Source organism: Juglans regia, chromosome 10 (assembly GCF_001411555.2).
Source record: "Juglans regia cultivar Chandler chromosome 10, Walnut 2.0, whole genome shotgun sequence".
Taxonomy (NCBI): Eukaryota; Viridiplantae; Streptophyta; class Magnoliopsida; order Fagales; family Juglandaceae; genus Juglans; species Juglans regia.
This window is the reverse complement of record NC_049910.1, coordinates 8,959,297-8,986,313: the sequence shown is the minus strand read 5'-3', so window position 1 is coordinate 8,986,313 and position 27,017 is coordinate 8,959,297. Positions and strand designations below refer to the sequence as shown.

At 37.1% G+C, this 27,017-nt stretch overlaps 3 protein-coding genes across 5 annotated transcripts; 1 reads left to right on the top strand and 2 right to left on the bottom strand.

The window, feature by feature from the left end:
- Window positions 1-4,347: 4,347 nt before the first annotated feature.
- On the top strand, window positions 4,348-12,770 carry LOC109012774 (protein HEAT INTOLERANT 4-like). 2 transcript variants are annotated; one of them, XM_018994578.2, is made up of 14 exons: window positions 4,348-4,845; window positions 5,618-5,656; window positions 5,741-5,794; window positions 5,877-5,940; window positions 6,106-6,164; window positions 7,059-7,183; window positions 7,294-7,353; window positions 9,501-9,559; window positions 9,844-9,923; window positions 10,143-10,181; window positions 10,641-10,703; window positions 10,791-10,838; window positions 10,924-11,052; window positions 12,334-12,770. In XM_018994578.2, the coding sequence occupies exons 1-14, from the start codon at window positions 4,687-4,689 to the stop codon at window positions 12,379-12,381; spliced, it is 1,026 nt and encodes a 341-aa protein (XP_018850123.1). In that variant the 5' UTR covers window positions 4,348-4,686; the 3' UTR covers window positions 12,382-12,770. The 2 variants fall into 2 exon arrangements, with proteins under 2 accessions (XP_018850123.1, XP_035551222.1); XM_035695329.1 differs by lacking the exon at window positions 12,334-12,770 and adding an exon at window positions 11,227-11,296 and having other exon boundaries at window positions 4,406-4,845.
- Window positions 12,771-13,320: 550 nt separating this feature from the next.
- Window positions 13,321-17,316, bottom strand: LOC109012776 (protein CPR-5-like). Of its 2 annotated transcripts, none has more exons than XM_018994579.2 (5): window positions 16,774-17,316; window positions 16,164-16,220; window positions 15,885-15,920; window positions 15,006-15,743; window positions 13,321-14,129 (listed from the first exon to the last, which is right to left on the bottom strand). In XM_018994579.2, the coding sequence occupies exons 1-5, from the start codon at window positions 17,170-17,172 to the stop codon at window positions 13,599-13,601; spliced, it is 1,761 nt and encodes a 586-aa protein (XP_018850124.1). In that variant the 5' UTR covers window positions 17,173-17,316; the 3' UTR covers window positions 13,321-13,598. The 2 variants fall into 2 exon arrangements, with proteins under 2 accessions (XP_018850124.1, XP_018850125.1); XM_018994580.2 differs by having other exon boundaries at window positions 15,006-15,740.
- A 1,296-nt stretch (window positions 17,317-18,612) lies between these two features.
- Window positions 18,613-19,466, bottom strand: LOC109012777 (nuclear transcription factor Y subunit B-8-like). Its single transcript, XM_018994581.2, has one exon. The coding sequence runs from the start codon at window positions 19,390-19,392 to the stop codon at window positions 18,679-18,681; it is 714 nt and encodes a 237-aa protein (XP_018850126.1). The 5' UTR covers window positions 19,393-19,466; the 3' UTR covers window positions 18,613-18,678.
- Between the last annotated feature and the right edge of the window lie 7,551 nt (window positions 19,467-27,017).

Sequence of the window (27,017 nt, the reverse complement as noted above, 5' to 3'; positions counted from 1 at the left end):
GACTTTGCAATGAAACGGCCCAAGGCGGCTTTCCTCCCTGTCAGTTTCTGGACTTTGTTGATAGTTCGGGGTGGAGGCATGTCCACGATCGCCTTAATTTTTTCGGGATTAGCTTCAATCCCTCACTCGGAGACCATGAAACACAAGAATTTTCTTGACTTGAATCCGAAAGCACATTTTTGCGGGTTGAGCTTCATCTTGTATTTTCTCAGTACTGCAAAAGCTTCCCAGAGGTCATCAAGATGCTGCTCGGATTTCTTGCTCTTGACCAGAAGATCGTCTACATAGACTTCCATGTTTCTCCCGAACTGATTTTTGAACATTCGGTTGACCAAACGCTGGTATGTTGCTCCTGCATTTTTGAGGCCGAACGGCATTGCTCTGTAGCAATAAAATCCTCTATCGATGATAAATGCCATTTTTCTCATCATCGGGGCTTATCCTGATCTAGTTGTAGCCGGAGTATGCATCCATGAAGCTGAGCAAGGTGTGCCCGACCTTTGAGTCCATTATCAGATCTATCATTGGAAGGGGAAAACTATCTTTAGGACAGGCTTTGTTCAAGTTGGTGAAGTCGATACACATTCTCCATTTCTCACTTGCCTTATTGACCAATACAACGTTGGAGAGCGATTCGGGATAGTGAACTTCCCAAATGAACCCCGTAGTTAGAATGCGTTCCACTTCTTTAGTAATGGCCGTATATTTCTCCGCACTGAAACTACAACGCTTTTGCTTGACTCTTTTGGCCTCGGGGTTTACATCGATGTGGTGTTCTATTACCAATCCATCGATACCCGGCATTTCTTCATGGCACCAGGCGAAGACATCACGATTTTCCACAAGTAGTTGATTCGTAGACTGGCTTAGCTCGACGGACATTTTAGATCCCATTCGCATAGTCCACTCTGGTTTTTCAGGATCCATTGGTATCAAAAGTAGCAGCTCGTTGGGTTCCCCCTGCCTTAGTGCCTCTTCGTCCCTAACTTCATGGTCTAGTTCAGTTACAGTTGGGGGTGGAGGCATGGCCGCCTCGTTGAGTTCCACCTACCTCGATGCCTCTTCGTCCTCTACCTCTTGGTTTGGTTCGGTCTGAGCCAGAAGTGGAGGTGTGGCCGTTTCCACGCGGCCTTGCTCAAGAGTTTGTATATCTATTGCTTTCGACTTCATCTCTCGGGTGTAGCAATCTCTTGTGGTCTACTGTTTGCCATGCATTTATCCTACTCCCGACGGGGTCGGGAATTTGACCTTGAGGTGATATGTGGAAGTCACAGCCTTCATTTGGTTCAAGGATGGGCGTCCGACTATCACATTGTACGAAGAATGGGCCTTCACTACCAAGAAGTCTATCATGAGAGATGATGTTTTGGGAGCAATTCCTACCAACACAGATAGAGCGATTGTCCCGATCGGTTGGACAGTGTCTCCTGTGAAGCCTTTGAGGGGCGTAGGTGTTGGCCGCAACCTATCGGGAGTGATCCCCATCTTAATGAATGCTTCCCAAAAGAGGATGTCGGCAGAACTGCCATTGTCAATTAATACCCTTTTGGTCCGGTAGTTAGCAATTTGCGCTGTTATTACCAGTGCATCGTAATGAGGGCGCGACAAACCCTCTCCATCTTCTTTACTAAACGTCACAATATATTCTCCGGACGAATCTCTACTGTTACGGGATGGTCGTTGGACAGAGAATACTTCTTCGTACCTGGCCCTCCATGCATGGGCCTTCTGTGTCGAGGAAGTCGTTCCCTCGACATATCCTCTAGCTATGGTGCTAATTTTGCCTATGAGGGGTTCTTCTCTTCTCGAGTTTCCCTGACGTGGGTTCTCTTCACGGGAGTTCCCGGTTCTTCTTCTATCGGGGCTTCTATTATTCCTCTGAGCAGGATTCTTGTCTTTGCGGGTTGGGTTGTAACTCCTACGAATTGGATCTTGATTTCCGAATGGGGCTTCGATCCTGGTCTCTTCGAAGGGGGTTTCGGTCCTGGTTTCTCCAATAGTAGGGACAGTAGTCCCATCGTGGCTCATCCCTCTCGTCTTTATATTGGTTGGCATGAATCTCTGGGCTGTCAAATCTTCTCCACTTCGTATAGTAATCTTGTGTGTTATGTCCACTGCTCCTATGGAAGGAACAATATTTGGGGCGTGACAAACTTTGTCTTTTCTCTTCATGTTGGCTTAGGTCCTCCTCAACTTCTACCGTTAAATTAGAGTGTATACGAGGGCTAGGTTTTCCTTTGCCCTTGGTTTCGTAAATCATTTTCTTGTGGGTCCCTTGGTTCGACCCCTAATGTCTGTCTGCCATTTTCTTATCCGCCCTTTCCAAGTCACTTTTTCTGGGGGTAGTTAACACTTGGAGTGTATCCTTTCCGTTTATGTAACAGTCTGCTCGGTCCATGAATTCCCTCAGGGTTGATGGTGTCTTTCGGGCGATCTCTGTCAAAAAAGGGTTACGAGGCCAGACCCCTCCTAACAGTGTAGCTAGAGTGATCTTTTCGTCTTGGTCGTCCGTTGTGATCCGTTCTTTGTTGAACCGGAAAAGGTATGACTTAAGGCTCTCGTCATCCCTTTGCTTAACAATCAACAGATAGGCTGTTGGCCTTCTCCTCGTTCGGCTGGCCATGAACTGCGTTAAGAACCGATGCGCTAGTTCATTGAAACTATCTACGGTTCCAGGTCGTAGAGAACCAAACCATACTCGTGCTGCCCCCTTCAAAGTGAGGGGGAAAGCCCTACATGCTATCTCACTAAGGAAGCCGTGGAGAGTCATATGAGCTTTGAAGGTCTCCAGGTGTTCCAACTGGTCCTTTGACCCATCGTATGCTTCCATCTGAGGAACTTACTTTGGAGGTATAGGTACTGCCAAAATTCCAGTACTGTATGTCAGTTCAACGTTGGTGAGTAGCTGGTCCACCATGGAAGGTTGGCCTATTTGCTTTGCTACTTCCATCTGGATTTGCAAATTTACTTTGTGTCGTTCTTCATCTGTGGTGGTTGCATTAGGCTGAGGATGGTCCCCAGAGTGATGACTCTGTTAGTTTGCCTCAAGTTCTTCGTCATTCCTTCGTAAGGCAATGTTCTCTTGTTGGAGGGTCTCTATGTCTGCCATGAGTTTCTGTATTGCTTCATTTTGCTGATTGAATCTTGCTTCCATTGCTTTGGACTGCATCTTTTGACATTGCGAATGCTGAGAGCGGGTTGTTGCCGGCATACGAAGGACACGCTAGTTATGGGACAACGGAGATCTCACATACGGCGCCATTGTTGATGTCGTGTTTCATGGGCCTGGGCAACTTCACGCCCTCGGTATACAAGCGATCACCAGCATAGTAACTACTGGGGGGGGGGGACCTCAAGGTCCATTGATCATTCGATACTTAAGTCAGTATTGTGAAGAAGAATAAGAAGATAAACAGTAATGAAGATGAGAGTGTAAGGTGATAGTGATAGATTGATTGATTGATTACCTTGTCCGCTGCTGGTAGTATCCTATTTATAGTTATCGACCAGGTCCCCACCATAGCGGGGTGTTGCATAGCAGGAGATAATACGCTTGTGCTATTGATTCACCGAGCTGCTCCTGTGCAGTCTCCTTGTGGAGTCGTGAAGGGCTCAGGCTTGCTGCGTGTTGCTCGGGCCTTGGATTGCATTGAATGCGGGCACGCCTTCTACTCTGGGCCGCATTAAATGCGGCATGCTTTCTGTCCCAGGTCCCTTCCATTTGGTGATGTATGCCATGTCCCTTCCTTCTCAAGCCTTGCCTTCGTCCTTTGTTCCGTCAGCCTGGCCCGATCCGGGTCTCTCTCCTGCTCGAGCCCTGATCCAGATTGTTTGTTTGACCTAGTCCATGTGATATGGCTGGGTCTTGTCTCTGGCCCAGTTCGACCCAGATCACATATTTGGGTTGTGATCTAGGCCATCTTTTGGCCCAGTATAAGAGATTTTTTCCCTTAACAATATTCACTTTCAAAAAAAGAAAAAAAAATTCTCAATGAATTATGCTATTTAATTTCCTTTGTTTTATTTTTTTAATATATGAAAAAATTGTTTTGACTATGGGTGAAGTTAAAAATTTAAATTTCGATAATTCTTTATATAAAAAAAATTATTTGAATGTAATCAGTGTCAAATTACACCTCAACATGAAAATCAGTGTCAAGTTGCTAATAAATAGCAAAACTCAAACGTTTCGTTAGGGATAAATATGTCATTTCATCGAAAGAACAGCACATCGAAGATTCGAAGTCTTAGGTACAAATTACAGATATTTTACCGTTCGTTTTCACTCTTGTAACCTTGTTCTTCGCCGCCGTTGAATTATTTAGTATTATTATTATTTTATTTTATATTTTGTCAGGAAATTTGAATAATTCCGGTCACAGTCACTAAACCCTATACCTATACATTTCCGCGCCTCTCTCACTCTCTTCAAATTCGGACCATCCGCGTTTATTTCACGCACAAATCCTCTCATATATACACACATCCATATACATATACATGTGCGTGTGTATGTATATAATTATATATAATATCTGCTTCTGAATTTGTAATTGTCTGAGTTTCATATTTCCAAAATCTGGATCCACCGCTTTCGAATCAAAGCCCCAAATCTGTTTATCTCTGTTCCTTCAGTGTCTCTATCTTTCTCCATTTTGTATCTCTATCTGTGAGCTGCGAATAACAATGAGGAAAGGTGCAAAGAGGAAGGCGAGTCAGAAGGAAGAAGCCAAGCCTTCGCACGAGAGTCCCCAGAAGTCCAAGAAAGCAGCTTCTAGGGCTAAGCGGGTCAAGGCCACCAAACCCGATTCCGAGCCCGAGTACTTCGAGGATGAGCGCAACTTGGTATACCTCACTTTCCTAGTTATCGCGTGCAAACTCGATTGAATTTGTCTCTGTATGTTGGATTGGTTGGTTGTCGTTTTGATTCGTGGAAACAAGCTATTTTCGTTTGGATACGAATTGCATTAGCATTGTATGATTTACTCCGATTCTTGAAGCTCCTCGATTCTTGAAGCTCCTCGTGGTATCTTTGCGATGTATAACTGTGTTGTGATTATTATTGTTATTGTTATTAGTGTTATCATAAAATTTCTTATCTGCGTTTTCATTTTACTTACAAAAAAAAAAGAAAAAAAAATTCTTATCTGCGTTATTTAGGCTGACGATGCGAAACACAATTTTGATTGTCTCCATTTGGTTGCTGAAGAAATTCAATAAGTAGAAGAATGTTAATGTATCATGCCAATTCTATTTTTGAAGAATATATGAACACTTGGCTGAGTTAACCTAAGTACTTGCATGGAGCTCCGCTGAGTGGGCTGTTTAGCTCGATTAGGATTTCAAGCAGTTTAAGACAAAAAAAGAAGAAGAAGAATTCACATAGAAACATGTTATATTTATATCATTTTCCTTTATTAACTTTTACCGTGAGCGGATTTTGAATCATAGCTTTGCTAAGCATTGCTATGGCAAAGTATAGTTTATCACACAGCATCACTCTTGCAGTCTTGCTTTATGTTTTTGTTTTGCTTAGCGAAAAATTCACTGTAATGTCTCCACAATGAGACGCACATATCTGAAGCTATTATGCTTTGTTTCTGTCTTGCTTATGCAGGAAGACCTATGGAAGGAAGCATTCCCAGTTGGGACAGAGGTTGGATAAATGTTTTGATTATCTCATGTTAGGTTCTTGTTGTTGTCGTTTTTTGGCTTATATAATACCAAAAAAATGTATCAGTGGGATCAATTGGACTCAGTCTACCAATTCAAGTGGAATTTCTCAAATCTAGAAGTAAGTAACAACTTACATTTTCATTAGTCTAAAGGCTTACTGGAATGATTAGTTCTTAGAGAAATGATCTAATTGTGGTCAGGATGCATTTGAAGAAGGGGGGAAGCTACATGGGAAGAAAGTTTATCTCTTTGGTTGTACAGAACGTGAGTGTCTTACTGACTTGGATTACTTAATAAATTTACTGAGAAAACATTTTTTATTTCATGTGAATTATATCTGATTACATTTCAGTCACCAAGATTCTAGACGTCAATTATTTCTCACTTCCGCTTCACATTCTATTCTCACATCATTTTACGTTACTGCAGCTCAATTGGTCTTTTTCAAGGGTGATAGCAAAGTTATCTGCATACCTGTTATAGTGGCTGTAAGTTATTCTGTATTGTTGCTTTTGCACATTCATTTGAAGTCACCTATCTAGGTGATTTAGGTAATGATCAATGTCTGTGGAAGTTAGTCCGTTAGGGGTTGTAATTTTGCAGCTGCTTTAAATCATACAGTTGCTGTTCTTTGATGCTTGAGTCTTCTCTATCATGGATTGTGTTGCTGTAAATTTCACTTGAAGCTTTGGGTTACTGCATCCAAGATGCACAATTTAGCGTTTTTGTTTGGGCATATTAACTCACAAAAGTTATATTGTCTTATCCTAAAAGGCTAAAAATTCTAATATATATTTTTTGGATAAGTAGTAAAAATTTCATTAAAAAGCACAAAAGGCGCTATCCAAGTATGCAGGTAATTTGTGCAATATGATATATTTGGGTTTCTCCTGTTGATGCTATTTTTGGGTGAAACTTTACGGATAATGTTCTTCCGTTTTTTATCATATCTGTCTGTTTTATCAATTGTAAGTGTTAAACGTCTAATACCTAAAATGAGTGATACAGTTTGTATATTAACTTGAATTGTCATGTGGTTATTTAGGTTTCCAATAATGTTGATTCTGGACTGTCACACCATTAGAGCTTTTCATTTATTCTTATAATATTCTGACGACTGCCATTTTTTCTTAAAGATGTATGTTCTTTTTATTTTCTTACTACTCTGGTGCAGTCATGTGTTTTGATTTCTCAATAATTGCTCGTCTTATATCTTATTAATTATACTGTAGGCAACAAAGGATTTTATCGAATATTTATTACAGTGGATGCTAGTAAATAATTATTCATGTTGCAATAAGTATTTCCACTTTTTTGCTCTTTAATTGATTTGGCTTCTTGTTGATTAAAAAAATGAATGGTTTTTTTTCCTTGTTTCACAGGTTGTATCTCCCTTCCCTCCTTCTGATAAGATTGGGATTAACTCGGTTCAGAGAGAGGCTGAAGAAATTGTTCCAATGAAACAAATGAAAATGGACTGGGTTCCTTATATTCCTCTTGAGAACAGGTACTGAATATATTGCTGTTATTTCAACTGATTTTATGGATTATCTCTTATCGCCGTCTTCCAAAGTCTTCAGATTCCTGATGTCATTACACATTTTAATTCTTCTACAGAGGCAGCCAAGTTGATAAACTGCACACTCAAATATTTATATTGAGATGTACTCAAAGAAGGTACTATGCCATTGCATTCTCTCTCTTCCGCTTTCTCTATACAAAAAGACATACATACATATATATATATATATTTATATTCTCATATATTTTTTACCTGCAATTGAGGAAGGTACCATTTACATTCTTTCTCTCTTCATTGTTGATGCCCCTTAAATTTGTAGATTAGCAGTTTCCTACCGTTGATATAGGTGGGCTGTTCCTATTTTATCAGAACACAAATTAGGCGGGTTGTGGCTCTAGGTTTATACTTGTGGGAAGGAAAATGTGGAATTTCATTTATTTGGAAGGAAGTTTTGCAAGAAAAGTAGTAAAGATTGTAGAAATTTTAGAGAACAGATAATTGAGGGATTTGTGGCTGTGTGCTAGGTTTAGGGCTCAAATAGGTGAAAAATATTTGGATTTTGGGTATATACAAGAGGGCTTAGAATTGAAATTAAGAAGGAAAGCTATAGTCAAGGGTGTTGTCCTGGGGTTGAGAAGTCCAAAGAAACAAATCTGAACCTTTTTTGGTTTTAGATTGTAATTGATAGTGGGCTTGTTAAAGTTCTTAGATAAAATTTAAGGGTTTGAGAAGGCTGAGAAGAAGTTTGGTTGTGGTTAATTTTTTTATATAATTTTTATTAATAATCAATGAAAGAGAACAACCTATAATTGATGTACACTGGGGGCTATACAACAAATACAGCTGGTGTGAAAAATTGGAAACAGTAAGGAAATCCTGCAAAGTAAGGCTAGAGGTGCATAGGTTAGCAGATAAAAAAGGAAAGCCTACAAAAGTCTTGATGCTCTTTGGGTGTCAATGAAACTACAGTCATTTCTTTCCCTCCAACATCAAGTAAGTTGGGATCATCTTCCACAATCTTCCACAATCTTCCACAATCTTCCACTATACCTCCCACCAACATGCTAAAAGATCTACCACCATGACAAGACAATTTCTTAAATTGGAGGAAGGATTTTACTGAGTGCAGTCGTCCATGTAAAGAAGGCGGCTCTCATTAGGGCCTTGCTCCTCCAAATGGTCTTTTATGAAAATGTAATGGTGATAGGGGACTGAAAAAAAAGTAATGGTGTCATAAGGGATTTGTGCTTTATAAAAGGACTTTACTTGAAACACCCCTCTCTTCATTATGCTCCACCGCATCTCTCTCTCTCTCTCTCTCTCTTTTTTTTTTTCCAAAAAAGAAAAAAAAAATCTTTCCATCCCAGTCCTAGTTGTGTAGAATATACACTTAGTATAAAAGGCAGTAGTGAAGCAGCCTCCCAATCCTGTGCCACTCGAAAAAACCTCACTCCTCATTGAGGGAAAAAATCCATTTGATAGTCTTAAGTTGTGTGCCATCAATGCACTGATAACAAAAAAGGTGTCTGCCATTGATTCATTATTCTCCTTAGCTATGCCAAATAGATCTGAGAAAGGGGTTGGTTGCCACACAATACATCATCCTAGAATTTTATCCTTGTTCCGTACCTCACCTTATATATTATGATGTGTTGGGAAAAATTCTGCCAAATTTTTTTTTTTAATTTTTAATATTCTTCCATAACCAAATACTGTAACTCCCATTCACCTCTTAGGAGCTCCAATCACCCCATCAACTACCATACTTCAAGTCCATGCCTCCTTCTAAAGACTTCCTCTATCATTCGCATAGTGCCAGAGCCACTTCCCCAATAAAGTGCTATTGAATGTGGTCATTCTTCGTAACTGATCAAAAAAAAAAAAGAATGTGGTCATTCTTCGTATACCCAAACCGCCTTTGGAAAATGGGGAAAACACCTTGGGCCAGCTTACCAAGTGGAAGTTCCTCTCCTTCCTCCCCTTGCAGCCCCAAAAAAGTTCATTTGAAGCCCTCAATAGGGTTAAAGAATGAAAAAAAAGGAAAAGCATGAAATCTCATTAAGTGTTAAATCCTTTATCGGTCCCTATAGTTTGCTAGTGGCTTCAATTTGCCCCCTATAGAGGTTGTTAGTGTATTGGATTCCCACTGGTGTTGTCTTTGTTATTTATGATTTTTTCTGCATCATACACAATTTTAATCTAGAGAAAAGTATGATCTCTGCTAATGGATTTAATTTTAATTCCTGTTTCGAACAAGATAATAACCCCTACTATTCCTTCTGTTTATGAATTGTTTGTGCAGGGCTGCTTTGAAACACTTGAAATTAGACCGTGTCAAGAAATACGAGTACTGCTTGCCTTGTTAGTTCTCAAACCTCTACTGTTTAAATTTCTGCTCAACATTAACTTTATCGCCACTTACCAAAGAATACAAGACAATGAGCTCCCTCTTTATTCTTATTGACTGGATGACCAATGGCTTTATAACTGGCTTTAAAAAAGTAAAGCTGTAAAAACTCTCTTGATTTTTCTTTTTGCTTTACGAAACCCTATAGACAGTTCCTGAAGCATCTTGGAGAAGACTTAAACTCTGTTGCCACGTTTGTTACTTTGTCAGTATGTAATCTAACTAATTCTTTTGGCAGATATTTACCAGCCCTTAAAGGAAGATGAATTGGAGCAAAGCACTGAGGTTCAAATAATATTTCCATCAGAACAAAAGCCGGTAGGTTATGAAATGTGATGGTAAAATAATGATGCTTACAAAATGTGATGTTTAAATAATGATGCTTGTATTTATTTGGATATAGATGGATTTAAGTTCATCCGAGTAATCCAAACTTTTGTAATACATCCACTCCATGATGCTCAATGGAGTTGGAATAATAATGGAAGATGGACTCCTAAATCTTGTGTTAATTGACTTCTCTTTCTGTCCTTGCAGGTTTTCTGTGAATTTGATTGGGAGTTAGATGAGCTTGAGGTACTGAATCAATTTTCAATATTTTTCTTGTATTATATACTAAAATGCAGTTGTGAATTTATAGTTCCGTGGTCTTCTCACTTTATTTCGCTATGGTTATTGAGTCCTATGTGTTAATTACTGCAATTATTATGCCATTTGATGGATTTGCCCGTTTAATCAATTGATCTTCAAACTTTCTCCTTGAATTTGTTTTCTATGGCAGTCATTTTTTGATACGTGTTTGTTCATGTAACTTGCAACTTGTTATTGCATTATTAAACTCTAATGTGAAATATCTGAACTGAGGATGGGATTGTCCCAACTTGTGGAAGATGAGGTCTTGCAGTCACCTGTCAGTTCTGTCAAATTTACCACCCAAAAGAGGAAAGAACATAAAATTGAAAAGGGTAATAAGAAACAGGATTGGAGAAGGGGAAAAAGGCGGATATTGTACTAAATTGCAGCTATAATTTGTAGGAATTCACAGACAAGCTAATCCAGGAAGAGGAATTGTCTGAAGATCAAAAGGATGCCTTCAAGGTAAAATAACAATGGATATGCAAGTAATTTGCAGTTTTTCTATCTGTAGAAGCCAATGCAGGAGTTGATCCCCCTCCTCTTTTTCAGGAGTTTGTTAAGGAGAAAGTTCGAGAGGCGAAGAAAGCTAATCGAGAGGTAGGTACTTGGGCAGATATGGTTGTAAGTGTCATTTTCAAGAGCTTACATATTTGAGCAGGTCTGCTAATTTCTTCTTTCATAGGCAAGGGAAGCTCGGAAAAAAGCGCGTGAAGAGATGAGTGAGGAAACTAGGGCGGCGTTTGAGAATATGAGGTTTTACAAGTTCTACCCTGTGCAAACACCAGATTCACCTGACGTATCAAATGTTAAGGTAAATCTTTGGAAATCACTGCTTTACAAATAACTCGGGTGTGCCACATGTTGGAGTTTTTATAATAACGTCCCCCCTCCCCACGCACCAAGGCATTTTTTATTCAACTTGCAATATTTTAGGTTTTGAAATACTAATAATTACTCAGATAGGATTTTGATTTGTATTTTCTAGGTTATGAATAGTTGATCTGCATATACGCATATTGCATGCTGACAAAGCATGTAAGGTTAGTCTTTGATATTAACTCTGATTGTTTACAACTTCTTGTGGTCAAATCAGTTTATGGCCACATTGACTCTGAAGTTTTGAAGTGTTAATGGGCTTGAAAGTTCAAATCTGAAAAAGAAAGCTGAGTTATATATGACTAGTCAAAATTATGAGTTATTATAAGTCGTCATTTAGTAAAAGTCTGATAAAAAAAAAAAAAAAGGTTTGCAGTTTGCCATTTGCTAAGTTATTTGTTGAATGGTTGGAATGATCATTTGAATTTTTATTAACTCCAAAGGATACAGTGAAGGATTCAATTTTCTGATCAAGGAAGATTTCCCCTTTACAGAAACTTATCAAAAAAAAAAAAAAAAAAGGAAAGAAAGAAAGAAAGGAAGAAAGAAAGATTTCCCCCTTACAGAAGAACATATGAACTCCCTCCTTTCTACACCCTTAAGTATTTAGAACAGAAAAGCAGAGTTAACCTTTGTTGGGAGTGCAAAAGTTCATTCATTTCTCAAACTTGGACTCTTTCTAATTATTTGCCTCAATTTTTGTGATGTATGCTGTGACAAGTTGAGCATGACTTTTACCGGTCATGGTGCAACCTAGTTGAGCTGTACTCCTTGGTTCTACCAGTTTCATGGATTGTCTGATATATGGTTCCGGTGGGTGGGGTTGTATATCCGGGTTTACTCTCATGGCATGGGTTCAAAGGATCTTACCTTGGTGAGGTTTAATGTCATAAAAAGAATAGAAAGAAAAGTTCAAGCATGATTTTATAAGAGACCTTATATTTGACTATCGATATCAAGAATCTGAAAGTCTTGCAAGTTATTATTCCTCGATGCATTGTGCTTAGTATGTACTCTGAGAATAGAGACAAAACTTAAGAGTAGGACTTGTTTACATCTTTTCTGCGTTGGCTTTTCGGACATGGATTTAGGCGACTGAGGTTTTGTTTCTTAATCATCCTTAGTTTCTTTAAATTTTTTGAAGTAGACCCCTTGCTTAATATGAAGTAAGCCATGTCTTCCTCAAAATTATAACTGCAAAATTTTGGCCTTGCAGGCTCCTTTCATAAACAGGTATTATGGAAAAGCTCACGAGGTTCTGTGATTGATCTCGGGGACCAGTATGGCCGAGGTGTGGTCTCAGCCTGCCATGATTGCCAAAGCAGTTAAGATTCCCAAAGTTTTGCCCCCCCTTTAATCATGAAGTTTAGGAGGCAAGCCCCGGTTGCCTGTGTCTGTGTCACATTAATAGATCAGAGCACAAGTGTCTCTCAGGATAAAAGGATGTAAACTAGAGTTTCAGAATTTGTAGACAGACAAATGAGATGCTTTTCTCACCATAGGATGAAATTGTAAGATACATTATTGAGGCTTTTCAAAATTTTTAAACTGAATTCTTGAGCTCCCAAGTTAAATACTCAAGGGTTCTCGACGTCTCAGGTTCGTTGTGGTTCTCCCCTTTGTCTCAGGAATATTTGTTTTTGATTCCATTCACTTTACTTTTGCACAACTAAAATGTCAATCTTGCAAACAATAAGAAATAAAGAGCTTGAAGAGAAAATCATTGTGCTTCTTATTGGTGGTTTAAGAAATGCGAGATTGTGCAATGTGCGAAGTGGCGAGAGATTCAAACTAGCAACCTCCACCTCTTACTTCATAAGATATGGCGTGTAAATGGATGTAAAAATAAATAAATAAAGAGTAATGTTATATACAATCGTTGTAAGTACAGTCGTTTTAAAAAAGAATATAATTTATTATTAAAAAATTAATTTTTTTTTTTATGTATATTTCATATTAAATTAATTTTTTTTAAAGTGATTGTACGACACTTACACACTCGCGACTGTTACCATCATTTCTCATAAATAAATCAGACCGAAATAATGATGAATCAATTTAAAAAGCATTGAATACATTCACCATTTAGATTATCATATATTGTGGCAATTAATCCAACTCACAAAAAACAATAGATAGATGGGTCTGGCTTACCTCCTGTGGATATTCCGCCGGTTTGTACCGGTTTGTACAGATCAAAACAGAATGATACAAGAGCAAATTTTTTATCTTTTTAAGTTTAGTGCAGTAGACTTACAAGGCTAATATACAACAATATCACATTACAATTCACATCAAGCAGAATCCCTGATAACATCTTCTCACATGATCCAAGTTGAGAAAAACGGCTTACATAGTAACTAACACATGAATAAATACACCTGGCTGTGCTAGCAGAGCTATCTTCAGCATATACAACTATTGGCTGCTTCTGATACAGTAGACTCATAAGTTAGGCTGCACAAAGACCCAACTCTAGCTTCAGTCACCAGGATACAGATAATCATTTACCTGCAGTGAAAAGTGATCTTTCCATTCACCAAGGCTCGCAAAAGGCACAAGACCACATAGTAGTGGCAGAAACAGGAGCAAGATGGTATAGAACAGAAACCGACGGATCCTGTAGGGTAATATAACATTGCCTTTGGTTCCTTGAGACACATTGACAGGTCCATGGAGGATAAGGAACAACGATGATGTACATACATTACAAATGAAATGCAGCAAGCACAGTATCTCCCAATATAGGAGCCAATGATATCCACTCCCTCCTAGTGTGTCCACACAAAGCTTGCCTGCAAAACCACAGGCAAGTCCTAACAGCAAAAGCATGAAAGTGACTGGCATTATCTGTTTTGTCGTTGCTGAACGCTGGAGAAGCAAACAAGCAATTGTGACAATCATTAAGACGCCAAACAGCATTCGACTCACAACTTGAACCTGACATCTGAGGATGTGAAGCCCTGAATTAAAAGATGCCATTGGCTTTGGGATCCACCAAGACTTGGACTCCTGAAACAGAGAAAATAACATCATCTGTCCCCTAAACAAGTAAATTAGCATTGGGAAGAAATGCAGGTTTATTTATTTATTTTTTAAATCATCTGTTATATGTTAGTAGCGCACAGTCTTATGTGAGTCCTACTCATGTCAAGCGACTGATTTGAAGATTGGAAAATTTCTAAAAATAACAGCAGCAGTAAAAGAAATTGTTTTTTTTTTTTTATAGGTAAACAAGAATTTTATTGATAAAAGCAATAGGCATAGCAAAAGAAATTGAGTTCCACTAAGAGATAACCTTGGACAAAGTAAGTCCTGGAAAAATTTTGGAGAGCGCAATCTGTTCTGCCTCTATCATTCTATCTTATATGAATGTAATTTAGAGATATAATATCCCCTAGGGGTTGGCTCAAGTATTAAAGACTTTGGTCTTGGTAGTATGCTCTCTCCAAGGTCCAAGGTTTGAATCCCACTAAGTGCAAAAAATCTCTAGGGGCTATCGGACTGGGGGATTTTCTCTTTGAATTACCCGAGACACACTTGAAGGAACTCTTTGCCAAGTGCCTGTGCACCTCTAGGATTAGTCGAGATGCTAGTCTTGGATGCCTAGTGCTAATAAAAATAAAAAATAAAAAATTGGGATATAATCTATGTATTGGAGAACTCACATTATTGGATTTTATTTTGAAATACAATCTATCTAATTACCATTTAATTATCCAAACAACATATATTTCTTACTCTTTCCCTATTGCTACAAGAACAGCAAATCTATAATAATATGTGAAACTAAAAGCAAGTAAAGATATGCAAAACACATCCACATGCTGTGAACAAGATTAACAGGATCTTTGAGAATCATCAAACCATGGAGGAAATGATGCTTGCCTGGGGTGAAGATGTGCAAGATTCAGTAGCGTCAGTAATCCTCTTGTATGAAAACACATAAGCACCATATAACAGTGAAGCTGACATGAAAAGCAAACCAGTAACAAGGCAATCTACGCACTTTCTGAGCAGCTCAGCATGTCTCATGTCTTCTAATTGGGTCTTGAATTTCTCAGCTTTAAAGGATGCCTTTGACATACCCATGGCCAACTTTGATCGCTCTAGATGATTTAAATCCAAGTTGAGAGCCAGCTGGGTCTCTTTCAACTTCAATCTTTCCATTGTAAGACCAAGCTCCAAAGTCTTAAGGTCATTAGAACGGGTGTGCTCTGCGACCGATTTCTGAACGGTGCTAACCATGGACTGTCCGATTACAGAACCAGAAACGCTTGGCAAGATACAAGCCAATTGGTTTGTTTGCCCATGCAGGGCAAACTCCTGATTACCAGAATCAGTTAACGTATTCTCTCTTATCTCATCACTGGTATTTATTAGATCCCGACATGCAAAAGTTTGCAAGAATGCCTCTGACTGAAAATCTTCTCTACCAGAATTGCTCATGCAACGTTCTTTGTAAAGACTCGTAGGTGAAGCAGAACCTTCTACTTTTAAGTTGCTAAAATGTTGTCCTCCCTTTTCCACATATGAATCATTGATCGCTCTAAGTGTCCTCAAGGTGCTCCCAAATGACTTCTCAAAATTATTCATAAAACAATCGCATTTGTCACCAAAGACCTGCTGCCACAGAGGCAATCAAAAGAGGCATGAAGATAAAACTTTAGACACCTGTATTGAGTGATGTTGGCAAGAACTACAAGGGGAAACTTAACTTGTAAAACCAGTGTCATGGATGAGTCAGCAGTTTAAGATCTGGCTTACATTGACTAGAGATTCTCTGATAGCCGAAGTGCAGATCTACAAGCAAGAGTGAATCAACATCGAATATATCATTCAAACTCAAACACATATCATAAGCATGTTAGAATAAATACAAGAGGTTTGCCCCAACAGTGCAAAATATTAAGAATTGATTATAATTTCCTTGGGCATGCCAAGAATGATAAATGGGATGCAATGTGGTTCGGTGCCAAACAGACCCCTCTAAGGTTAATCAAAGTTGATAATCATGTTAATCGGATAAGAGGGCTAGGATTATACCATTGAAAGATGATCCACAGAGATCCTTCCACGTGCTGGGTCTTTCGTTTCCAGAACCTAGAATCAACAAAAAGCAAAAAAAACGAGGCACATATATCAAACAAGTTCCATTTTATATCTACGCAAACGATACTTTTTGCAAGTGGCATATGTTACACTTCCAAACAAGTAAAACACATTGTTCATTACTTATTAGTCATCGTGACAAAATTTGCTCGGTAAAATTATTTGAATTCAGACGACCTCCACACAAAGCACTTAACTTTTCACATGGTGATAGTGTTTTGAGTTACGCAAAAAATTGCTTCTTTTCTAATCATAGCCCATGTCTGAGTTCTCTACCTAAATCCCATTGGGTGAAAACTTCGAGTGCATTTGCATTAAAAAAAAAAACAAACTCCTGTTCACCCAATTTAGGATTTGACAATCCCAATCAAATAAAAAGATCCAACAGCAAATAAGAATAATAAGAAAGGACCGGAATTAGAAGGAAACCCGCCATCAAAATCAAAGCTTCGCCACTAACCCAAGATTTTCCGACCAAAAACAAAAGACAGAAATGACCAAAAACACAAGAAAAAAATAAGAATAAAAAGGTTGAGTTTCGAACCAGAGCAACAAGAGCTGCGACCGACATTCCGAAAGGGAGAGCAATCGCGGCCACATTACCCTCGCTGCGCCGCGCAGCACCGAGAAGGAGCCTAGGGCTTCGGCGTTTCAGCACCAAGCGCGTGGCAGGAAAGGAAGAAGAGGATGAGGACGAACAATAGGGAGACGAATAAGACAATAAATCAGATCCACCTGGCAATACCCTTCTCTTCTTAACCTTCTTTTTCGTCGTCTTATTCTTTTGGACGATGGTGATGGGCTTCGAATTATCGTCGCCGGTGGAATCCTTAGATAAAGGAAGTGAAAGGTCTTCGACCGCCGAATTTGGAACTGAATCCGTGGTGGGGGTGCAGGCACTGGATTGAAGAGGTTCCTGAGGAGGCGAGGCCGCGGCCTCCATGGAAAGGCAAGGGTTATGATTCTGAATCTGAAAATTGTAACATATATTTTCCGACAGACAAAAAGTGGGAGGAAGGAATTAAGGAATCAAGAAAGTACGGCGTAACTCTTAACTCCGAAGTTTGATCCTTTTTTTGTTAAAAACAAAAAATCTCCGAAGTTTGATACTTGATAGGTTTGAGGAGTGGGTCCCAGACTCCCACGTTTATATCTTTTTAAAAAATCTTACTCATAAATTTATACATTATTTAAAAATATATAAATTTATTATTTTATTTTTATATTTTATAAAATATAAAATTTTTTATAAAATATAAAATATAAAGAAAAAAATATAAAATCACATATTTTTTAAATAATGTACAAAATATAGAGTTTATGTATAACACAATTCTATTTTTTTTTTTTATGATCACGCTCATATTATTTGGATAAGTGATTCTTGTTTTATTCATTTTTGAGATGTTGAAATTGCCTCAATATTATTTATTATTTTTTACTAAATTTTATTATTATATTTTACAAAATATTTAAAAATATTTCACTATCCAAATATAATCTTAATCATAATCTTCCAACAATACAATAATTATGTCAAAGAAATGATTTGTAAGTCTTCAATACATAAGTTTTATTCAAGTATTTGTAAAAAGGTTAGACTTTATCTAACAAAAATAAAAAAATTATTATTTATTAATAAAATATATTTTTTTATTTTTTTATAAAATTTATCTATTTAAAGCTTATACAAAATTACTCTTACCATAATTTTTGAATTTCATTTCTAAATTTTGTCTACTGTTAGGCTAAATAAAGGGAACCAGATCTTGAGCTTGGGCTTGGGCTTGGGCTGGAGCAGGGAAAAGTGGCCCACTAAAGCCCAGCTCACTAAAGAAGAACACTTTATCCGTTGAACCAGTCGAAGGTTGAGAGAATATCTCGAAGGCATAGGCTAGCTATAGATTGCTCAAGTAGGTTTGGAGTTGAGATAAGAATTTTATATTTTATTTGAAAGTTTAAAATATTATATTTTAATATTATTATTTTAAAATTTAAAAAAATTGAATTAAAATTTAAAAAAATTAAATTATTTATTATATTTTATATGATGATTTAAAAAATGTGTAATGATAAGATAAAATGAGATGAAAATTTTATATTTTATCTTGTGTTTCAAACCAACTAATTTTTAGATATTTAAAAAAATAAAATATCATTAAAAAATTCTTACTTAATCCCTAAATAATAATAATAAAAAGATAAAAGGGTATCGATAGAAATATCAATAAAAAGTCATTTTTGTTCTTGGCTTCGCGTTACGAAAATTGAGAGAAACTCATAGATCAGTGGAGATATATATATATATATATATATATATATATATAAATATAAAATTCACAAAGAAAAGTAACAATTAGAATTTAGCCTTAGTATTATTTATCATCAACAAATACAAGAAACTCATACATATCACAGACTACTCCATATTAATATATTTTATTAATCTCTACCACTCAACTACATCATGATGAAGATGATCATGAGCTTGAGCCACAGCTCTATTGCCATTTCCATTGCCATTTTCACAGAATTCATTTCCCTTAAAAGCACCAATCACCATATTCTGATCTTCATAACCCGTGCCTGATCTTCCACTACTTTCTCCATAACTATCCGGATTTACTTGTGTCCCAAACGAATAAAACCCACCGCTAAAACGCTGAAAATCTGCGGTCGCCACTACAGAATTAGCAGTAGTAGTACTACTACTCATGGCTCTGTGAATCTGATCATTGTAATTAGTGCCATGATCGGTGTAGGAATCAGTCGGAGATTGGTCTCCCTGTCTAGCCATGGAAGTCTTGTCTCCTTCGGTCTCCCTATACTTGCCGAGGTAGTTCCTCAGGGGTCCGACATAGTTCTCGAACCCTAGTATCGTCATGGCCCACAAGAGGTCGTCACCATTAATGGTCTTCCTCTTTTCTCGTTGGCACTTGTCTGATGCTTCACCCGTGATGAAGCTGATGTACTCAGAAACACATTCCTGGACGGTCTCCTTTGCTTCCTTAGAGATTTTGGCATTAGCCGGGAGCGATTTCTTCATGATACGGCTCACGTTGGCAATAGGGAGGAACCGGTCTTGTTCTTTCAAAGAGATCATGATGTCTCCGGAGGAGGGGCTCCCAACGTCTGGGCTGGTTTGGCTTCTTTTTCCTGTCATGGAGGACAGAAAATATTTGTATCTATTTCTAGGGAAAGAAGAAAGAAATTAGGCCGGCTGTGATATATGGGTGAAGGCAGGGAGGCCAGAATCTATAGTACTACTTACTAGGAAGGAGGCATGCATGGGCTCTTTTTAAGCTAACAGAAGCTGGGAAAAAGAGAGAAAAAAATAATGCAAAAGTGCAAAGGCGGTTTGATGTGGACAAATAGGAAACAAACAAGCATTTGGTGACTAACAATCTATGAGAATTTTTCTCACTTTCATCCATAATTAAGAACAACTTGATCTTATTAGTTATAAACCATTGAAATTTTCTATTTTTTACCATTTATAACTAATTAAACATCCAGTGCCCTGCATAACTTACAGCTTGTTGACATGATCGATCGACACTTTGATTATTATACGTACATGGCCAAATAATAATGGAATAAATTAATCCAGAATATATATAAATATTATTAATGGTCGATCGACATTAATATTAAATCTAGCTAGCTAGCTACTGCATGCGCGCATGTTTACTGGCCGGGTTTATTAATATTCCAGCAACATATATATAATATATGGCCTGGCCTGGCCTGTTGATCTCAATCTTAGGAAAAGGGATGTTAAAAAAAGGAGGGCAGGGCATTAGCACATATTCTTCACTACTTTGCCCTTTATTTTTATCTTTCTAATATTCTCTACATCACATCGGGATAGCGGCGCCACCACGCATGCATGCATGCCATTTGATGATCTCTAGAAGCAGTTTAGCCTCAAGCTAGCGATGATCAGTTAATTATTAATATATATTGGAGGATCATATATGCATGAAAATTATAAGCTGCTGCATGGTTCTTAATTATAAGCTGTTCTCTGAAATATTTCATATAAAAATCGCCTTGTTCCCTTGCTTATACCCTTTTCTCAATGAATTATTAATTTCATATATAGATATATATATTTCATACACTTGTTAATGTTGTTTTACACCTTAATTATAAGCATATATTAATATTGTAATTGTTGAATGATCACCTCGATCGATCAGCCTGCATATTATATATATAACATGATGCAGTAGACCACATGAAAATAATATTAATCATGACTAAAGTACTATATATTAAAGTTGTAAACAGGTCGGCATGCATGCATGCATCCTAATTAATTAATTAATTAATTTGTGAGGATTTATATAATGCTGTGATGAAGACTGTTTACTTTCTTCTTCCTTTTTTCTAGCTATGAATCGGCTTTAATTTGCCTTTTTCAATTCTTCTTCATGTTTACACGCATGCACGTTATCTTAATTAATTACACCGTCGTGTATATTCTTCTTTCATTCATGAATATCGCTACTTAAAATTATTAAATACGACGCATGTATTGATTCAAAATTCAAACCCTAGCCTATATATAATATATATATATATATATATATATATAAATAGGTTAATTAGAACGCAATTAATTAGAAGCTATCAACGTACGTACGGCGGCTTATGATCAAGTCTGAACAGGTATATATATATCTAGGCTTGTGACAAATGGCGCGCTGCCTTATATATTTAGCATTTAGCAACAGCCATTAATGCAGCCTACCTGTTCACATTATACGTACAGCTAATTATTAAATTCACATGATACTTAATTTGAAACTCTCTTAACAATATGATCTGATCTCTATGATCTCTTGCATGCAAGCTAGCTAGACTTACGCGTCCTTAATTACTCTGATCAGTACTCTTTCTATATATATTATCAGAACATTATTTCATTGTTTATGGGTTCTTGATCAAATCATTCAAACATAAGAATATATAAACATATATATGTATGTATTTCATGAAATCCAAAATTACAATATTCAAACAAAAGGGTTTGAAAAAGGTGGATGAATGTACGTGGATCATTTCCAGGGCCAGATTAATAATCACTTTTTAATTGTCATGTGCTCTTTCTTGCGAAGATATATATACTAAAATTAATGCATAATAATTAATAATGCTGCTGCTGGAATAGCTTATAATAATAAAAAACTGACAAAATGTTGGTCATCATGTCGGGAAGCATCCGAGCAAACAATACATCACCTGAGGCAATTAGCATATAAAGATCGACCTTGACCATGCTTATATATATTTATATATATATATATATATATTTATATATTGCCGGCCTTAACTGATCTAGGATCATCAGGCCGCCGGTTAGGGTAGGGTTAGACTTTGCTTCAATAAATATTAAATGTTTACCATCAAAGTAGTGTTAGTACTGTTAATTACGTGTAAATTTTAGATCTTGATCATCTTTCAATACAACTTATAATTGCAACATGAAGGTTGCTTGACATCATCTTTCAATACAACTTATAATTCTCTCTCCATGCTTATGTTGTCTTATCATCTACTAATTCTACTATTTCTTCTCGCTGGCACTTGACAATACTTAGTTGGCCACCATCCTTATTTGCTGCAGTGGCTGCTTTGACCTCATTGCAGTGATTAATAAACTTGCTCAGCTCCTGTTTCGATCATGTTGAATAAGAGAACATGTTGATGAATCTAAATAAGTAAATTCTTATGGAGTGAGGAAACGTAAGAAGAAAACTGGAATAGAGATTTCTAAAGGCTCCCCTGAGTGCAGAGATAGTAATAAAAGATTTCTAAAGGCTCCTCTGAAAGGAATAGATCATGAGATCCACTCCTCTGTTCCATTCCCTCCTAAGCATTCTGATCCAATTCCAAAGTGGGTGGAGGATGAGCGCAAAAAGCATTTTCAGAAACCACTTTACTGAGATCTGCCTGCAAAAGGTAGTTTATAGCAAAAAGCAAAATTAATTTACATGTGGTCAATGACACACTTTAATAGAGTCATACTTCTGGTAGATATCCTTCAGAAGCTTTCATCAAAAGCAATCCTAAGACAATATTGACGCAACAATATAATTTGTCAATATGCTCATAATAAAAAATAAAAAGGAAGTATGAGAGACATTACTACAATTGAAAACTGAATTTGAACTACTATAAATAGATTCTTATGTCCACCCTCATTTCATATTGTTAAATATAAACTTTTTTTTTTATAAGTACTGTTAAAGATAAACCTGTTTTACTGAGATGTCAAAATACTGCCTTGGCATCATTTCTAACAATCACAGAGCATAATCTTGATGGGCAATGTTTCTTTTCATCTTGAATTTGTCATTCTCTAATTTCCATAGCATCTTATATAAACTACAACTCATTCTCATTCTCATTCCCATTTAAAACTATAATCTTGCATAACTGCATGACAAAACCCAACAGTTCTATAGCTCTCCATGTAGATCATATCCCTCATCATTATATAATTTACTAATAATAATGGCAAAACAAGCAGAACAGGTCCAAAAACCACATAACAAGACCAGGAGCAGTTCTTTGGATTTCATTGCTATTTTAAGATGTTTTTCAACATCTGAGTCAGAACATTGTTATTGATACAACAATATAATTATTCTTAGATGAAAGCGTCAGGAACCATGTTCCTATTGAAGTGACAGGAGATTGGGAGAACTAGTGAAAATGGCGTATTCAATGAAGATGTACAAGTTAGCACTCATTTTCTCCACTCTTCCCGCCCACTTCTTGCAGCCTGAGCCGGATGGAAATTCATCTATCCATAGGATGGATAAACATAAGTCGGTCATTGAAAAATCACCGAAAGCAAATCATTTCATTGACAAAACACCAAAAGCAACACAAATTGCTGTGATAACCAAAGTTTCCCTAAAAAAACCAAATAAACCGAGATCATTGCTCCAGTTAAAAAGCATCACAAGCAGATCAAACATTAACTAAAAGCAAGCCCTTCCACTTACAAGAAAGATCCAAAATTTACCAACAAGATAAAAAAAGACAAAGAAATCAGAACACTAACCGAGACTAGAGATCTTCTAATTGGCAATCAGGCTCGACACCGACGGGCAAGAGTTCGTGGATGCAGCCTCTGCATTATCTGGCGACTTCTGGTGTTCGTGCATGAACTTTTGGCTCATTGAATAGCAGAGCTCAAGCATAGGGAAGGTGTTGCAGAGCTCAGGAACCTCATCATAACTGAACCCAAAGCCAAGTTCCAAGCACCTTTAAGCTCATCGAGATCCTTATCAGTCAAGCTTTTGGTAGGGAGAGAAGAGCGAGGAAGAGGGACTTACCGTTTGGCCTGGAAGATGACGGGGAAGAAGACAACCGAATGAGAGAAGAGGGACGAACGAGGAAGAGAATAGGCATTGCAGGTCTGAAGAGAGAGAAAAGAACGAGGGAAAGAGAGATGGGAGGTTGACGAAAATCATAAAATATTCTAATGGCCTGTGAACAGTAACTTGCCAATGTTGGAGAGGCTTCTTAATTTACTGTAGCTCAAGTCTTGAGCTTTGGACTTTTAGCTAGTCCAATGTAGATGTTTTTTCTTCCATATAGCTAAATTATGGACTTGCATTGACATTTGGTTAGGCTATTGCCAATGCTCTAACAAATTGTGTCTAGACTTACATGCATCATACAAGCAATTCTTGATATAGGAAAGCATGCATAATACATGCATGCACAAGCGCTCCGGTTTCATCATATTCATCCACAATAGATCCTTTTGTGCCAATTTTTTTAGGCTCCATAAGACATTTTTTATTGCACCTCAAGGAAGGAAGACCAAGAATATTCACCCACCAAGAGCTAATGACATCTTTTGCATATTGATCCCCCAACAAATTGGAGATTCTTTTGTTTTTTGATAATAAAAGAAATTTCATTAAATAAAAGATTACAAACATTTGTCAAGCCATAGAACTTGAGAAAGAAAGTCTGGAATACTATCCTACCACATATCAATGTTTTCCACAATTTTTGCATTTCTAGCTAACCGATGTGCAACCATATTACCCTCCCTGTGCACATACACAAAATCACATTCAACAAAATAGGATGAAAGAGATTTTACTTCTGATCTATATAATAAGCCAAGCAGTGATCCCTCCATGCTGTTTTGCTTTAATGCCTCCACCACCAACAAACAGTCAGATTCTACAAAAAGTTTTGAGATTCCCATGCTCACGCACAACTGAAGGCCTCAGAATATAACAGTTAACTCAATTGCTTTAGCTACCCCCACCTCATTCCCAACCTTACTAGCTGCTATCAACACATTACCTTGGTCATCCCTCAAAATTGCACCAAGACCAGATTTATTTTGAGCTTAAAAAATGGCACCATCAACATTCAGCTTTAGCACCCCTACTGGATGAGGCTTCCATTGAAAATGGTTATTCAATTGAACATTTGATTTTAATCTGCCTTCTTTAAAATTTCTAATCAACGCAATAACATTCTCAGCAACATTCTTTGGGTTCAACAACAACTGGTCATGTACCATCTTGTTTCTTCTATACCAAAAACTCCATGTGAAACAAAAGAACAGTGGCAGCTTCTCCTTTAATACGCCCTCACAGAACTTCAAAGCAGCCTCATGAAATCTCATTCTGGCATCTATCACAAAATCTGGGAGCATTTCTTTCAAAACACTCTGAAGACAAGCACAACTAATCAAAGCATGATGAGTATCCTCCACCTCAAACGCACAGAAACAACACTTCCCTTCAATTAATACATGTCTTCTTAATAAATTCTCTGTTGTAGGGAGCCCCTCTTTACAAGCACGCCAAGTAAAGATTTTTATCTTACTTGGCACCTTCATCTTCCATAACTGTTTCCATAAAACCTGATGAGTCCTAGCCATAGATGATTCTGCAAAGCTAGAACCCATTCTTGCCTTTATGAATCTGTAACAACTTCTTACACTAAAGGATCCACTTCCCTCATATGCCCAAACTCTGTTATTCATTGAATCTCCTGGATAGATTACTATTTTAAGAATATCAGCCACTACACTTGGATTGAAGAGCGGTCAAAGCTTATTTACATTCCACATTCTTGTATCATTATTAATAAGTGTTGCCACCAGTTCTTCTTGTGTATCTTCTGGTCTAAACACCCCTTCTAGAACAAGCTCAGTACGCCCAAGTATTCACTAGTCACTCCAAATTCTTACAGCTCCTCCATCTCCAACAAATTGGAGATTCAATTGAGCGAGTTTTTTGACATGGGTTTCGCAGATTTTTTGGTCCAATTTTCATGCACAAATTTAAAAAGAAAAAAAAAGTTTCTACTCAACATTTCAAACACAAAAATCCCTCACAACTAGTACTATGAAAAGTCGCTTCAATTACTACTTTTTATTAGCATCTACAAAACATCAATAGTGTTGGGCATTTTTTTTTTGTTTTTTTAAAAACAAACTTGTATAAGTTTGCAGTATTTTGGGCCTAAATTAACCCTTTAGAGGATGACGGCCCACGATATCCTACCGAAGTGCCTTCCTTTTCCGCATGAACCTGGGCGGGGGATGTTCGGTGCTATGAAATTAGGGATGACAAATCGTGTTTTTGGATTGTGTTCATGTCATGTCAACTCATGAACATTCGACTATATAGGTTAACCTGAACCCAACCCGTTAAGCTAAACGTGTCAAACTTCCAACCCTAACCCAACTCATTTAGATAACAGGTCGTGTCGTGTCACTCTTTTTGATCTGTTTAATAATTAATTAGAAATGTGTTAACACGACACAACTCACTTAAATCTGCTTGTTTCATGTAAATGAGTTGAACTGTAATGCATAAATTATTTTAACTGATTAACATAATTTTACATAAAAATTAAAATCTATATTTATTAATAGCTACAATATCTTAAAAAATATATTTCAAATTTTAACACATAATAAAACCAATATTACAAACCATACAATAGCAAATATAAGCATATATCTAAAATTACAATCCCAACAATATAAACAATAAAAACATAAGCATTTTGAGACATACTAATATTACAACTTAACAATAATAAAATTTTAATTTTGAAATAAGTTCAAAATGGGTCAAAACAGGTTGGTTTCATGTTAAGCAGGTTGACTCGTTATTGACTCGTTTATAAACCGTGTCTTAACGGGTCAACCCTTTTTGACTCGAATCTGTTAACATCAAACCCAGATCTGCTAATTTCGTGTCGTGTTTGATTAATTGGTTGTGTCGCATATTTCCACCCCAATTTGAAATTGCAGTTGTTGAACCCTCCATTAATCATAATTCAAATTATCTCAAGGGGAAAAATTCTCATAAGTTCGGATCTTTGCTCGTCTTACAGCTCATGTCACTTTGTTGTAATTGCACCTCTACGTTATCTCTACGTTACTTAGGAGGCTACTAGCATCTCTTAAATAATTTTACGCTTCAAGATTAAGAGAGTTGATCAAAATGGTTGCTCTAGAAAATTGTAGAGAGAGAGAGGATAGCCTTTTTGTACATTCATTTTTTCACTCTTATAATTAATGTACGTAAAACTCTCATTTATAGAATTTTCTAATAGGTGATTAATTAACTTTCTTAAGTTTAGTGCTAGTGGTGGGGAGTACTTAATTAACTCATCATGGTAGAGAGTTAATTAACTACTTGTAACTTCCCTACACATGTGGACACAACATGGGTCATGGGGTGCCCACTACTAATATTTCTCACTTGTCCACAATGAGTGTTA